The 17,085-nt window shown below is 44.3% G+C and overlaps 1 protein-coding gene across 1 annotated transcript in view; it reads left to right on the top strand.

Moving 5' to 3' along the window:
- Positions 1 to 309: 309 nt before the first annotated feature.
- Positions 310 to 17,085, top strand: part of LOC126175035 (apolipoprotein D-like) — a 90,159-nt gene continuing 73,383 nt past the window's right edge. The window contains exon 1 of the mRNA XM_049921579.1: positions 310 to 402. Coding sequence (XP_049777536.1) covers positions 310 to 402 — 93 coding nt within the window. The remainder of the gene's footprint in view (positions 403 to 17,085) is intronic.

The raw sequence follows: 17,085 nt of genomic DNA on the forward strand, positions 1-17,085 counted from the left end.
CTCCGTCTCTAATGACCTCGTTGTCGACGGGACGTTAAACACCAATCTCCTCCTCCTCCTCCTGAGCGAACCACGCGGATCATCAACCTCCGACATGTGAAGCCGCCTTTTTAAGATGAAATATGACACCGCATTCGCATCTCCCCCACCCCACTGGACCGCTATGAGTGACGTGTTTCGTGCCACGTCATCTGCGCTGCCGCCCAGGGTAGCAGCAGCTGCGGGGAGGTGGCGCCGGTCGGCCGCTGCCTACGAGCCGGCGCTTGGCTCCCTGGCGCCTCCTGCTTGCGGCTGGTAGCCTGGCCGAGCATGACGCTGGCTGCGCTCTGTGCTGCGCAGCAGCAAATTGCGGAGGAGGAGGAGGAGGAGGAGGAGGAAGCGGGAGGGGCTCTCAGCACATCTGTTGGCGTTCACCGCCCCTACAGTATCCAGTAATGGTCTGCCGAGCGTTCCTTAATGTGAAACACATAAAATGACGTCTTCCCTCGACAGAAATGCTTTTTTTTTTATTCGCCTCTCTTTGAAATAAGGCGCATTATTATTCGTCTCTTAAAATCTTTGCAATTCTGGGCACGGCTTATGTGTAACTGTAAGAGCTGAAAAATATGTAAATGAAATTACTTAAACACAGAAACAGTGAAAACATTCTTATGAAGGGCGTAACCAGCTCCGCCTGGAGCAGTTCTTGGGGAGAGGGCGGGGGGGGGGGGCATAAATGCACTAAGTATGGAAACCAAAGAAACGAATGAACATTAAGTGTCTTGCTTATGCTGAAGACCTATCAGTAATTACCCATTCTCGCAACCAGGAGCTTCGTGAGACCGCCATCAATAACGAATTCCAACCAAATATTTTACGAAGGAACTCCAGGAGCCCAAACCTGGCATTACTTGCAGCCAAGTATGGCACATAACACGACTTAAATACTTAAAGTATCTAACTGAAACTATTGAAAACACAAGCAACGAAAGAGTAGCTAGCAAAACAGGTGCAGAAAAATTGCTTAAAGCCTGCACAATTACGTGTACAACAAGAAATCGCTGTCCATCAAAGCCAAAACATTGTTACTACCACATTGTCGTTGTTACAAGAGAACGCTACGCAATGGAGACGTCATTATCTACTAACATCAAAGATATCGAGAAAATATTGAGAAATATATTTGGGTCCAAAATTCAAGACGATTCGCAGAAGCTCACAAGTACTGTGTTCGCTGATAGCGTTTTATTTCACCTGCGCGGAAATGGCATATGAAGTTCTATGGCCATCTAGCACGAGTGGACGACTCTCGCTTGACCAAGAAATTTACATAAGCGACAGGACGTTCGCTAGTAGACATCCGAAGTGACCTCACATAAATCGGTATTGATCGGCTGGCAACTACTGCACAGACAACATACAGGCATGAAATCAGCGCTCGTGACTACATACCCAAAAACCCAACTGGAAGGAATTTGAAAAGGCATTTGAAACTTAAAAACGCGTGGACGCGAGGTTCTGACAAAATGTTTCGCTTCGCCGTTTGATTGTGATTGGAACGGTGCACTACTTAGATGCTGTCTGCCATTGCGTTCACAGAATGTTTCAAATTCATTTGACGTGAACTGAAGGCCGTTGTCTGATACTACACTAAACTTTCGACTCAAAAAATAGAGGACAATGCCTGAACAGTGCTACGTGACGTAGTCAAGTTCATTGCCACAGCAATAGGAAACGTGCTATACGAGTCAATCGCAATCAACCAACGAGTGTTCCGAAAAGGTCCCACAATGTCTGTGTGCAAACGTTGCCATGGTGATTGCGACTTAGTCCAAGCAACGAATGTTTGTGGCGGAGAGGACTGATTTTCCGCACATGCGTAACTCAGTGACGTCATCTGTTCTATTTGGTCGTCCATACCCTACACAGTGCCGACGCGCTGTTTCGTACGAAGAAACACACAGTGTCCTTGGTGAGGTAACTGCAACACTTCGTTTTGCAAAGCTTTAGGAAGCAACACACGTGACTGTCCACTGTAATTTTGAGCAAGGATAACACCTTTTTGTATAACGAGGCTACGCCGACGTGCAAGTGTCGGCGCAATGCAGAGTTCTTTATGTTATGCAAGGAACGAGACCAAGATGTGCGAATGTAATTGAGCAAAATGTTCATATCTGAATCAGCTTCCCTGATCTGTGCAATTTAACTATAGTTCAGCTGAAGAGATTGAAGCAATTCAGAATCCTGAACATCGATGTGACAACAAGATCCAGCAGAAGCGTCAAAGTCAGTGTCATGGCCAATTGGAAGACGCGAAAGTGGGCCCGCATTACCGTGGTTAGCCGTCGGATGATACACAATCTCGTAATGATAACGAGACAAAAACAAAGCCCATCTTTCCAATTTTTGGGCAGTTCGTAGAGGAATCGGCTTCGTCGGATGAAACAAGGACTGCAAAGCCTTGTGAGCTGTTACTGAGTAGAAAAAATGGTTCAAATGGCTCTGAGGACTACGGGACTTAACTTCTAAGGTCATCAGTCCCCTAGAACTTAGAACTACTTAAACCTAACTAACATAAGGACATCACACACATCCATGCCCGAGGCAGGATTCGAACCTGCAACCGTAGCGGTCGCGCGGTTCCAGACTGTAGCTCCTAGAACCGCTCGGCCACTCCGGCCGGCCTACTGAGTAGAATTTTCAGTCATACAAATATTGGTGGAATTTGGTGACACCATGCACAACAGTCAATGCCTCCTTCTCTATTTGTGAAAAATTTCACTGATATTTGGACAACCATTACGTTAAAGCAATAGGTCTGTCTTTATTGCCAATTCTGTGCGAAAGCACTGCGTCGGTTCCGTAAGACGAAGCGTGAACTTGCAATACAACAGGTTTGTCAGCATCAAAGTGAACCAAACATCGATCACTGAGCAGTGCTTCTTAAATTTTTGAAAAGCTACCTGGCACTCATCTGTCCAAACAAAGGGGCCATTCTTGCGAAGCAAGCGATCCAATGGAGCTGCGATTTGTCCAGAATTTGGTATGAACCGAATAAAATAGTTCATTTTCCCTAAAACTGACTGCAATTCTCTGACATTGCGAGGAACTGGCAGATCTCGTATGGCTAACAAATGCGACTGAAGAGAGTGTACACCTAGACCGCTTATGACATGACCAAGATACCACAACTCAGGTTTAATAAAAATCACACTTCTGTCCTGCATCATATAACACACGAAACAAAGCACGCAAATTTGCAGTGTGATCTTCAGGTGTACGACCTGCTACGACAAAGTTGCCCAAATAGTTTGAACATTTTGGTACTTGAGCAGTTAGCCGTTCCAAATACCGTTGGTAAATGGCGGGTGCAGAAGCACTGCCAAAAGGCAAACGCAAATATTTAAACAAGCCCAAATTAGTATTCACTAGACATATTTTTTGAGATTCTTAATCAAGCGGTATATGAAGATACGGTCGCACAAATCAATTTTTGAAATGTAGCGACCAGCGCCTAATCTGTCCATGAGACCCTCTCCGCGTGGCAATGGGTAAGTATCAATCACAGTTTGTGGGTTGACCGTAGACTTAAAGTCAACGCGGAGGCGAGTGCGACCTGAAGGTTTGGTGAGCAAAACCAGTGGACTTTCCCATTGCCTGGCTTGTATGGGTGTAACAGCTCCACTATCTTGCAATTCTTTACGTTCGGCAGCGACTTTATCCCGTAATGCAATGGGAACATTTCTGGCCGGGCAAAATTTCGGGTGAGCATTGTCTTTTACAGTATCATGTGCAATAAAATTGTTAGCCTTGCCCAAACCTTCAGAAAAGAGTTCCGGGAATGCATTTAGCACTGTCTTTTGCATTGAATACAGACACTGACAAGATGTTGTCCTGAATGCTGAAGCCAAACACATCAAAAGAATCAAAGCCAAATGTGTTCTCACTATCAAATGATTGTAACACACTGAAAGTTACAGTTCGTGTATCTGAGTGATAGATGCCAGTCAAAGTACATTTTCCGAGAACGGGAATGTCTTGTCTATTGTCGGCTGTCATGCACGTGCTACTTTGAGACAGAGAACCTAACAGTTCATATGTGTGACGATTTAGCAATATAACAGAAATTTCAGTCATTTTCCATAAAGAAGCAAATGAACAAAAAGTTTGTTGGACTGGCGTAGGTAGCACTGACAAAACTGTTCGCGTGTTAGTTTTGCTAGCGCCAGCTGCAGGCTTTCAATACACTGCATTAATTACGTGGGCCTTGTGACTAGATTTTTGTGAGTGTGCCGAATTATTATGTTTGTTCCGTTGCAAACGGGTTGTACATGTCCTTTCTTACCATAAGCGTAACACCATGTCGGCAGGGGCAGTCTTGGCGTTTGTGCCTTGAATAACACCGAGAGCATGGCTTAATTCTGTTCGTCTGCCTTTGGGCCAGACTCTAACAAGATACGACCAAACCTGACAAATTGCTGGCTGCTCAAATTTGTCGGCTAACAGGTCACCTGAATCGTACTGATCTAGTACACATATCAAAAAACGTTTTGCACCGCCTTGGTTCCGAGAGTTCCGGAACCTGTATAGAAAATTGGATTAGAGATCAACATAAACATCATCTCCGCTCTTCTTATTGCTCATGACAACCACACATTATATGTTGTATTACCATACAGCGAGACTTTCAGAGGTGGTGGTCCAGATTGTTGTACACACCGGTACCGCTAATACCCAGCATCTCGTCCTCTTGCATTGTTGCATGCCTGTATTCGTCGTGACATACTATCCACAATTTCATCAATGCCCTATTGGTCCAAATTGTACCATTACGGTGCCTTCCATGACCACCAGCGGCGTACGTCGGCCCCACATAATGCCACCCCAAAACAGCAGGGAACCTCCAACTTGCTGCACTCGCTGGACAGTGAGTCTAAGGCGTTCTGCCTGACGGGGTTGCCTCCAAACATGTCTCTGTCGATTGTCGCGTTGAAGGCATATGGGACACTTATCGGTGAAGAGAATGTGATGCCAATCCTGAGCGGTCCATTTGGCATGTTGTTGGGCCCATCTGTACCGCACTGCATGGTGTTGTGGTTGCAAAGATGGACCTCGCCATGGACGTCAGCATCAAGCAACCAGCTGCGCACAGTTTGAGTTCTAACACGACGTCCTGTGGCTGCACGAAAAGCATTATTCAACATGGTGGCGTTGCTGTCGGGGTTCCTCCGAGACATAATTCGTAGATATCAGTCATCCTGCAGTAATAGCCCTTGGGCGGCCTGAGCGAGGCATGTCATCGACAGTTCTTGTCTTTCTATATCTCCTCTATATCCGAACAACATCGCTTTGGTTCACTCAGAGATGCCTGGACACTTCCCTTCTTGAGAGCCTTTCCTGCCGCAAAGTAACAATGTAGACGCGATCGAACTCTGGTATTGACCGTCTAGGCATGGTTGAACTACAGACAACACGAGCCGTGTACCTCCTTCCTGATGGAATGATTGGAACTGATCGGGTGTCGGACCCCCTCTGTCGAATAGGCACGGTTGTTTATATCTTTGAGCGGGTTTAGTGACATCCCTGAACAGTCAAAGAGACTGTGTCTCTGATACAATATCCAAAGTCAAGGTCTATCTTCAAGAGTTCTGGGACCAGGGTGTTGCAAAACTTATTTTGATGTGTGTATTTGCACTACTTGCTGAAATGATGGGTGCACTGTTTCCAAATCTGTTCTCTGAGTTGCGGCTCCCGTTGATGGCGTTCATAGCTTGGCATCTTGTAATTGCGATAGTGGTGTCTCGTTTTCTTAGTGTGTTCACTGACGCCACTACGTTTATTCGCCTTGTCTGTCCATGAGTGGCAGCAGCAGCGCTTATCGATTGCGCGTACTGTGGTACCATCTCTGGAGCGGCCTCTAGTATTTCGGGGTCGTCGTGTGTCGAGTGAGTTGAGTTGGGATGGAGCAGCAGTGAGGTCCAGCGAGCTAGTACTCGCTCGACCGCTGGCGACACACATGCACTGTCCGACGGAAGGATGTGGTCGCGAGAGTGCACGACCACGTCAAGGACCGTATTCAGTGAGTTTCAGTTGAATGGACTGTGATATTCGAGTAGTGGGACTTTCACCTGTGTGTGTGTGTGCTTTCGACGAAGTGCCTCCATGCAATAAGTTGTCAGTCGACGATTTATACTAGGGTATTTCTGGTGCCTTACTTGAGTGGGGACGACCGTTGGTTGGTTGTTCGGTCGGTCGTCACAGCAGACGACATGCATTTGGTCTTCCGACCGCTTCTGGCTTCTCTGTGTTTGTGCCGACTTATAATTCGTCCGTATTATTACACAGTGACTGGTTTTAGTATTATGAGTTGTTGGTGGAACTGTTTTCCCGGATCCATGTGTGTGTCTTGTGGTTTTGAATGAGCAGTTATTTTAATACTGTCTGCGTACGGGATTTGGTGAGGAGGTTGCTAACGGACATCAGGTCGGTAGGGGGCGCAGCAGCGAGCAGGCCCGTGCTGCGTGTGGGCAAGCTGGGGCCGCTGGCAGCGTGCTGCCACTGCCGGATCGATGAGGGGCAGCTGCGAGAGCTACAACTTCGTTGCACACTGATCCCTGGACTTTTAAGCTGACTGAAGAGTTAACTGCTAATGCTACCTCGATTATTCTGAGATCTCGCCTTTTGTGGGCGGGTTGTTGCTCCCAGGGCCGCTGAGCTTGTCGACAACAAATGTAGCGTTTCAAGGAGGTGAAATATTGCAGTCGTCTTTCTCTATTTGTTATTCGTCATTGAATTTAATATTATTCTTATTAGTGAAGTGCAACTAGCGGTATTTTCTGCCTTGTGGCCGCTAACGCCCCAGTTACTTGCCCTGGAGGTTAGCGTACTTTCCAGGCAGTGTACCTTTCCTCGTCATGTTGATGCTGTCTGACACGGCGTGTAGTTCGATAGCCTCTTGTATTGTACTGTGCATATTTTCTGGGAGGTCTACCTTGGTTCTAGTGTTTTCTTCAGCCTTGGGTGTTTTCTGAAGACGTAGTGAGGTCTGTCTCTTTGCCCTTGGCTAAAAATATTCCATCGTTGTACCGGTGATCGGCACATTGGTTAGTCGTCGGTCGGCGCTTAAGCTGTTCCTAGTTTGAGTTGCCATCCTGTTACGTGAGTACAACTCTTGGCTGCCTCTCTCGCCTTACCTTATCTTTGAGTTACTTTCCCATGGCGACCCTTGGAACACTTGCTGAGAACCACTTGTCCTGATTCCTTAGATACTGATGTTTGTTTTAAGGATATTCGTCATTTTCTAATTATTGTTGGTGTGGTGGTGTGGCCTTACAGGTGAGAAATAATTTCACTTCTTTGGTGATAAGGCCTTGAGCCGTCTTACATTAAGTTTTTTTCAAGAAAACTTGTTTTAAAAGCAAGGGATTTATTTTAAATGTGCTATTTGGAATTGTTTTCCTGACTTCTAATTTAGGCTTTCAGCCGTTTGTTATTTGAAATTGTTTGTGGACTTCAGCCGAGTAATAATATCACTCCTTTTGTAATAAGGCCTTTTTTAAAGCAAACTTGTTTTAAAAGCAAAGTATTTGTTGAAATGCGTACTATTTGGAATTGTTCTTCTGACTTCTAATTCAGACCTTAAGCCGTTTGTTGTTTGAGGTTATTGTTGGTGGCCTTCGGCTCTAAAATTGTGGAATCTTCTTTTTGATAAGGCCTTCAGCCGTCATATAGCCAATTGTGTTTTTTAAGAGATTGTTTTAAAATTTTAATTTCCCTAAATAAAGTTTACGTATTTGTTGCACAACCGAGAGTAACTGATTACGGTCGTATCCACAATGGTAACCTTATCCTGCCCCATCCTGAGAACCCAGTCTAAGATACATTGTGCACGATAGCACGACGCAACATAACAGCTGAATATAAGACACCACAAGCACATTTGAATTTGCATTCCCTCATCATACAGGGCAAATCTGTTTCCCACTCACGATAAGTTTGTTCTGACCTTTTCTTGAATTAAAAAATTGGTACCTGGCCGCTAACACACTCACTTGTTGGTCTTAATAGTCAGTTAGCGAATCCATAACCTGATTATGAGAAAGTTCTTTTGGGATGGCGTTAGGAAAGAATTTTTGAATGAGGCGGAACACTGCACTTGCTACCGTAGACAATAAATAAGGCAATTTCACAGCACCTGGTACGTTGTGAGCAAGTACGTGGGCTTCAAACGGTTGCAACCACTCGAGTCATTCCTCTTCTTGTTCATGGAACTCGCGAAATGGTGGTATAGCACTTGGAGCTACCGTAGGTGCTAGACTGTTGGGTGTGCAGCGTCGGCCAATAGCTGCTGCACTGTGTTTAGCACCGTAGATATTTGCTGGGTCTGGAACTGAAACATATGCTTACATTGCATCTGATTCTTGCAGCTGACGATTCTGAGCAGGGGGTGGGAGAGGGGGGTGGGCATGTTGGAAGAGACAAATGCAATAAACAGACAAGGCAAGCAAGAAAGATAAGTACAAAAGCAAATAAAATTTCTGCAACGCCCACCTGGAAACACTGATTAGCAGAAACACAATAAGAGACAAAGCAAGTAAACACCCCTGAAAGGGAAAGACAAGAGAGAATTAAAGGTCCAGCAAATCAATAGCCCATGGAGAGTCAAAACAGGGAAGCAGTGGTGGCTGTCGGCTCTTGGTCTGTGGTACACCTCATCGCCAATGTTGCGTTCTGCCCACTCGTCTAATATAGGGTGCCTAGGAAAGCTGCTTTCTCGGATCGCTAGACAAGAATTCAAGCAAATCGCATTAATGGATTTTATTACAATAAGATAATACTTAACTTTGCGTATTCACACAGGTGTGTTGCAAGCAAATGGCGACATGAAAATGATCAATGTCTTTCGGTATATACAATTCCAATGCAAGCAAAGCAGTACAGGTCATAAGTCACTGCAGTAGCGTTCGCAGGACGGCTCGTTTTCAGCTCGGGCCGTGGCCAGGTGAAGCGCCGCTTATATTATTTTGGTCTAGATGCCACTCCTGTGTCGTCCTAGACAAGGGTCTGTCAGCGTACTACTGGCTAACGTCGTTTCACAGCCCTATCTGCTCTTCCGTTCTTCATTGTCGTGACGGCACAAGACGTTACGCCGAAACATATATTACGCAGGAAAATATGTCCAGTCCTCAGAAGGGTATAGATTTATGGGGGAAACAGATTTTTCCACACCCGCAGTCGTCAGGAGGGGGTATTCCCGACACTTTGCTCATTGTCAGATGTCATCACACTGGCCCTACGATTGTAATATTGAATTATAATTACAATGGTAAAATGTGAATGGTGTCATAGGACGACTGTACCTGGCATGCGGCCACATGGCGTAGGTAGCAGGTGACCAGAACTAATGGGCATTTCCGGTTTGAGGCACGAGCAGTCACTGAGCCATACAAACTGGACACGAAGGGTAGAAGCGTGCAACTGACCTAGACGTGCCGCCATTCTGGGCTGGTGAATAGTGAACTAATACTCTGTATGTGTTGGGCAGCGTTTGCGAACCTGTGTGTTAGGAATATTCTCTGGTTTTGATGTGGAAATTTCAAAGATTCAATATGGCAAGTTGTTGCACTGGACCGATATTCCGTCCATGTAATAGACCGGATTACTACTTGTACTGCTATTCTATACATTTCCCCATCTTTATTTGGTTGAGAAAACATCGATTGTAATGTGTTGTTTGCATCTAGATGTTGAGAAACAGGTGGAAGAGAAATTTGCTGTTTCTCTAGAAGTGAGAAACACACACAGTTATGAGTATTAGTACCTTAGTTAACTATGTAAGGTACAAAGACAATTTGGAATCTGTTATATCACTGACATTGATATTCATTAAAAATAAGCTTGGAATGACCAGTTTCCTCTATTTTCGAATTTTCGGGTAAAAATCTTCACAGACGAGATAAGTTTCCAGCTACTAGGCAATCTTGTATTTTAATAACCGTTTAAATTTTGTGTCGAATTGTTTGTGCTCTCTGTAGATTAGTTCAGATGTTCTTTGCACAACAGTTTTTAGCATGTATAGGGACTGCAACTGCTGTGTTTGGATGCAGGCTGAGTTGGCATCCCTTCGCTCCCAGCTTCGGGCAGTGTTGGCTTCGGTCACACAGCTTGAGGCTGTTGCCAATGGGCATCACTGTGGGGGTCCGGATGGGGGTTTGTCGGGGACGGCCAGCTCGTCCCACGCATCCCCCGATCGGACTACGACTTTGGCTGCCCTGGATACTGCCCTCATTGAGGCTGATCCCTTACCTGTGGTAGAGTGGGAGGTCGTCTCGAGATGTGGCAGGGGGTGAAAGACATTCCGGAGGGCTGAACGGAAGGCCTCTCCAGTTTGTCTGACGAACCGGTTTCAGGCTCTGTCTCAGGATGATACTGATCTTCGGCCGGACATGGTTGCTTGTCCTGTTCCAGAGGTTGCCCCTCAGCCTGCAAGATCCGGGCGGTCGCAGAGGGTGGGCTTACTGGTAGTTGGGAGCTCCAACGTCAGGCGCGTAATGGGGCCCCTTAGGGATATGGCAGCAAGGGAGGGGAAGAAAACCAATGTGCACTCCGTGTGCATACCGGGGGGAGTCATTCCAGATGTGGCAAGGGTCCTTCCGGATGCCATGAAGGGTACAGGGTGCACCCATCTGCAGGTGGTCGTTCATGTCGGCAGCAATGATGTGTGTCGCTATGGATCGGAGGAAATCGTCTCTGGCTTCCGGCGGCTATCTGATTTGGTGAAGACTGGCCGTCTCGCTAGCGGGATGAAAGCAGAGCTCACCATCTGCAGCATCGTCGACAGGACTGACTGCGGACCTTTGGTACAGAGCCGAGTGGAGGGTTCTGCGACCGTGTGGGCTGCAGATTCCTCGACTTGCGCAATAGGGTGGTGGGGTTTCGAGTTCCGCTGGATAGGTCAGAAGTCCACTACACGCAGCAAGCGGCTACACGGGTAACAGGGGTTGTGTGGCGTGGACTGGGCGGTTTTTGAGGTTAGATGGCCTCGGGCAAGTACAGAAAGGGCAACAGCCTCAAAGGGTGCGGGGCAAAGTCAGGACATGTGGGGACCAAGCAGCAATCGGTATTGTAATTGTAAACTGTCGAAGCTGCATTGGTAAAGTACCGGAACTTCAAGCGCTGATAGAAAGCACCGAAGCTGAAATCGTTATAGGTACAGAAAGCTGGCTGAAGTCAGAGATAAATTCTGCCGAAGCTTTTACAAAGGCACAGACGGTGTTTATAAAGGATAGATTGCATGCAGCTGGTGGTGGCGTGATTGTCGCTGTTAGTAGTAGTTCATCCTGTAGTGAAGTAGAAGTGGATATTTCCTGTGAATTATTATGGGTGGAGGTTACACTCAACAACCGAGCTAGGTTAATAATTGGCTCCTTTTACCGACCTCCCGACTCAGCAGCATTAGTGGCAGAACAACTGAGAGATAATTTGGAATACATCTCACATAAATTTTCTCAGCATGTTATAGTCTTAGCTGGAGATTTAAGTTTACCAGATATAGACTGGGACACTCAGATGTTTAGGACGGGTGGTAGGGGCAGAGCATCGAGTGACATTATACTGTGTGCACTATCCGAAAATTACCTCGAGCAATTAAACAGAGAACCGACTCGTGGGGATAACATCTTGGACCTACTAATAAGAAACAGACCCGAACTTTTCGACTCTGTAAGTGCAGAACAGGGAATCAGTGATCATAAGCCGTTGCAGCATCCCTGAATATGGAAGTTAATAGGAATATAAAAAAAGGGAGGAAGGTTTATCTGTTTAGCAAGAGTAATAGAAGGCAGATTTCAGACTACCTAACAGATCAAAACGAAAATTTCTGTTCCGACACTGACAATGTTGAGTGTTTATGGAAAAAGTTCAAGGCAATCGTGAAATGCGTTGTAGACCGGTACGTGCCGAGTAAAACTGTGAGGGACGGGAAAAACCCACCGTGGTTCAACAACAAAGTTAGGAAACTACTGCGAAACCAAAGAGAGCTTCACTCCAAGTTTAAACGCAGCCAAAACCTCTCAGACAAACAGAAGCTAAACGATGTCAAAGTTAGCGTAAGGAGGGCTATGCGTGAAGCGTTCAGTGAATTCGAAAGTAAAATTCTATGTACCGACTTGACAGAAAATCCTAGGAAGTTCTGGTCTTACGTTAAATCAGTAAGTGGCTCGAAACAGCATATCCAGACACTCCGGGATGATGGTGGCATTGAAACAGAGAATGACACACGTAAAGCTGAAATACTAAACACCTTTTTCCAAAGCTGTTTCACAGAGGAAGACCGCACTGCAGTTCCTTCTCTAAATCCTCGCGCAAACGAAAAAATGGCTGACATCGAAATAAGTGTCCAAGGAATAGAAAAGCAATTGGAATCACTCAACAGAGGAAAGTCCACTGGACCTGACGGGATACCAATTCGATTCTACACAGAGTACGCGGAAGAACTTGCCCCCCGTCTAACAGCCGTGTACCGCAAGTCTCTAGAGGAACGGAAGGTTCCAAATGATTGGAACAGAGCACAGGTAGTCCCAGTCTTCAAGAAGGGTCGTCGAGCAGATGCGCAAAACTATAGACCTATATCTCTGACGTCGATCTGTTGTAGAATTTTAGAACATGTTTTTTGCTCGAATATCATGTTGTAACCTCCCCCTGACTTATCGACCTTAATGACAGTGAAAAATTAAACCGCGTGTACCTAATGGAAATTTGGGAAAAGCAATCGTCACCGAAGTTAATCTGTCGGTAAAGAGGGAGGAAAGGGCTATATCTAAATGAAAGAAAAAATGCCAATGAAACTGGTGGAAATTAATTTTGAAAAGGGGTAAAGTTAATAAAGAAAGTAAATGTGCGGCCGTTACGTTAACAATTAACTAGCGGTAATTAGATATTTGAGATTTGGGGAAAATTACGGTCGCCAGTCCTAAGGACAATTACTATAGAAACTGAAATAGAAAGGTTATTACACATATAATTAGCACTAGAAGCGTGGCAACTGAAGGTTGACACGTGTAGTGTGAAAACTGAAAGTTTGTCAGAAGTAATAAATTTCGCTACACTCTGACTTAATTTAGCAAAAGAATTAATAAAACCGGATAATTGAAAGTTAATTTAGTGACTGAAATTAATAGTGAGCTTTGTTTCTGAAGCATATCGAAATTCAGTAAAATACGGTTAGTCTTGGGCTACCTCAACAATCATTTCAAAAGGTACTTGAATCTACGCAATTTAGAAATAAGAGATTTAACTTTGATCTTGAATTAAATGATTCTGAACAATTAACAATAGTAAAATTTAGTACGTACCAAGCTGAGCTGCAGTCACAGGTAAGCTAAAATACGGTAACAAAACTCGCACTCTTAATTTGTGACTGTGTAATCTAAATATTGTAGCCAGCTATGAATACCTTAACTGAACTTTGTAATTAAAGCAGTGAAATCGAATGATGCTGGTGTTTGAATTTCAACGACCCTCGGGTTCATTCCGGAAAAGGAAGGGAACCTGCTTGGTAATGCAATTGGGACAATGAGCAACAAAGGTTCATGCTACATTGCTGTCATTTAGTTATGAAAATGGATCAGTTTGAAAAGCTGAGGTCTGCCATACAGTTCTAAAACTTTACGTGCCTCCAGTCTTCCTTGTTGGTTGATTGAAGGTTTGAAGCCGTCGATCGAGGAGGTGGCGACAGTCACTCATTGTCGGCCATCGCTGTTGCAGAATCTGGATGTTGGCGCGCCTTCTTCTCGACACGGGCACCAGGCGAAACGGGCTCTTGATGTGCGCCAGCTAATGCTTCCCGTCCGCGACACCGTGTGAGCAACTATCGTAGCAAATCGAGCGCAATTACGTGCTGCCCAACCCCGAAAGCGCGGCAACTCGCGGGAGCGTCACACAACACACCTGCTCCACTGCACCACCCCAGCCAAACTCCGCACTGCCCGCGCTCCACGCGGCAGAGTTAACACTACCAAAGTCCTAAACACTTTCGTTCTCCACACGACCTATCGATGTAATCGTTCAATAGCATAGTTTCCCTAGGCCAGACCCAGCGTAAAAATACAAATAATATTTACGAAACAAACCAATTATACATCGACATAAATGCATAAATATATATATACTAATAGTAAAACACTTACAATATGTAAAGACACAGAAATGTCATATATTCAGGTAACAAAAATAAGGAAAACAAATTTATAGTACAATAGATGGAAATAGGAGGATACGCATTTCCGGCGTCACAATGTCGTTTTTGGAAACTCATAATCTACTCTGTAGGAATCAACATGGATTCCGGAAACAGCAATCATCTAAGACTCAACTCGCTTTATTTGTTTATGAGACCCAGAAAATATTAGATACAGGCTCCCAGATAGATGCTATTTTCCTTGACTTCCGGAAGGCGTTCGATACAGTTCCGCACTGTCGCCTGATAAACAAAGTAAGAGCCTACGGAATATCAGACCAGCAGTGTGGCTGGATCGAAGAGTTTATAGCAAACAGAACACAGCATGTTGTTATCAATGGAGAGACGTCTACAGACGTTAAAGTAACCTCTGGCGTGCCACAGGGGAGTGTTATGGGACCATTGCTTTTCACACTATATATAAATGACCTAGTAGATAGTGTCGGTAGTTCCGTGCGGCTTTTCGCGGATGATGCTGTAGTATACAGAGAAGTTGCAGCATTAGAAAATTGTAGCGAAATGCAGGAAGATCTGCAGCGGATAGGCACTTGGTGCAGGGAGTGGCAACTGACACTTAACATAGACAAATGTAATGTATTGCGAATACATAGAAAGAAGGAGATTTTATTGTATGATTTGTAAGTAGGCTGTTTATGTTTTCTTATTGGCAACGTTACGTAGCGCTCTATATGAAAATTACTGGCTGTGCTGTGTGCAGTCTGTGGCTAGTTTGCATTGTTGTCTGCCATTGTAGTGTTGGGCAGCGGCAGCTGGATCTGAACAGCGCGTAGCGTTGCGCAGTTGGAGGTGAGCCGCCAGCAGTGGTGGATGTGGGAAATGAGATGGCGGATTTTTGAGTACAGAATGGATATTATGAACTGCTATGTACATTATGCTTTTTCAACACTATTAAGGTAAATACATTGTTTGTTCTCTATTAAAATCTTTCATTTGCTAACTATCCCTATCAGTAGTTAGTGCCTTCCGTAGTTTGAATCTTTTATTTAACTGGCAGTAGTGGCGCTCGCTGTATTGCAGTAGTTCGAGTAAGGAAGATTTTTGGTGAGGTAAGTGATTTGTGAAACGTATAGGTTAATGTTAGTCAGGGCCATTCTTTTGTAGGGATTTTTGAAAGTCAGATTGCGTTGCGCTAAAAATATTGTCTCAGTTTAAGCACAGTCATGTATAAATTTTTCTAAGGGGACGTTTCATATGTCGACCCTTAGCCGAGGATACCTCACTGGAATCTCCTGATTTTTTCTTGTAGTTTGTGTAATTAGTATAGATTTTGTTTATTGCTAGTGCGTAATTGTATTGAAAATCTCCTTTGTAGTTGCAGTCTTTCATTGTTGTACAGTAAAACAGTTGTGGCATGCATGTAGATTTGCACCAAGTATTTCGCAGCTGCGCTTGCAATTAATTAGATATCATTTTCAGTGCTATGTTAATGTGTTCTCTTATTTTTGCTCTTCAAATTGTGTTTTTCTGTGTTGTTGTGTGAAATATTGTGACAATAATGCCGTGTGAAAAACGTAATACTAGGCTCCAAAGTAAACTGAGAAATGACAGTGAAGACGAAAGTAGTGTGTTAGCGCCACCATGTAATGAATTAACTAATGTTCAACATAGTAATTTGGTAACTGTGCATAGGGAAATGGAGCGGGCGGCAAACAATGGCGTAGGCAGTGAAACAATTAGTGAACAGGGAAGCATTATCGATCGATCGCTCGGCAACAGCTCGCCTCAGGAATCCGAAATGATAGGACACAATTTTGCAAATACTGTAGATTCAGGTTTTGTGTCCTCACCGTTTTCTCAAATAAGTCAAGATACATTTTCTGATTGTCAAAATGTGAATGTTGCTGGTGCAAATGCACTGCCGAAAAGCATAGAGGAACAGATTCCAGACACTAATGCATTGTTATTACAATTAATGCAACAAATGGGACAAAATCTTCAAAAGTTAGACACAATGGAACAAAATCTTCAAAAGTTAAACACAATGGAACAAAATCAGAGACAAACACAGCAACAGTTAGACACAATGGAACAAAATCAGATACAAACACAGCAAAAGCTTCAAAAGTTGGACACCACAATTGAACAAACACGTGAAGATTTAACTACTGAGTTACATAACATTGAATAGAAATGTCAAAAAGTCTGTAATGACGTAAAAACACAAATTTGTGAGCAATTTCAACCTATTTTTTCGCGGCATGGAAATGCATTACAGAATCATGAAGCAGCCATAAAAGAACTGCAAACTATTGTTCATGAAAATCATGAGACCTTGCAAGCTAAAATTGACTCAGATGCATCTACCGATTTGGTTACGCAACTTTCAAAAACTCAAGAAAACTTAAAGGACACAGTAGATGCTCTGAAATTTGGTTCAGAAAGACACATGTAGGAAATTAGTTCATTATCAGAGAAAGTAGTTGAACTTTCGGATCAGCTAAATAATTTATCTACGAAGGTAGATGATAATCTGAATGACACAAAACCGGTAGTCTTTACTGACACAGAAGAGTATGAACAAATTAGAAAATTCAAACAAAATCAAAATCAAATCAATACACAGTACAAAAGAGAAATCCGGGAAGTACAAGATCAGTTGACGCAGGTAATACAAGAATTACATATTTCAGAGGACACTCGCGCTCCAGTACGGGAAGAGGGACATAGAAATACGGAACAACCACAAAATAGTAACACAGGACACTTCGGAAATTATGAAAGAAATTGGCAAGGCGCATTGGATTTTGAGATGGAACCGCCGAAACGAAGTAACAATGAGCGATGTGCGACTTGCCGACACGAGGACTTCGACTATAAGCTGTTCATTACTACACGTAAATTCAAAACAT

This window comes from Schistocerca cancellata, chromosome 1, assembly GCF_023864275.1.
Source record: "Schistocerca cancellata isolate TAMUIC-IGC-003103 chromosome 1, iqSchCanc2.1, whole genome shotgun sequence".
In the NCBI taxonomy this organism is placed as follows: Eukaryota; Metazoa; Arthropoda; class Insecta; order Orthoptera; family Acrididae; genus Schistocerca; species Schistocerca cancellata.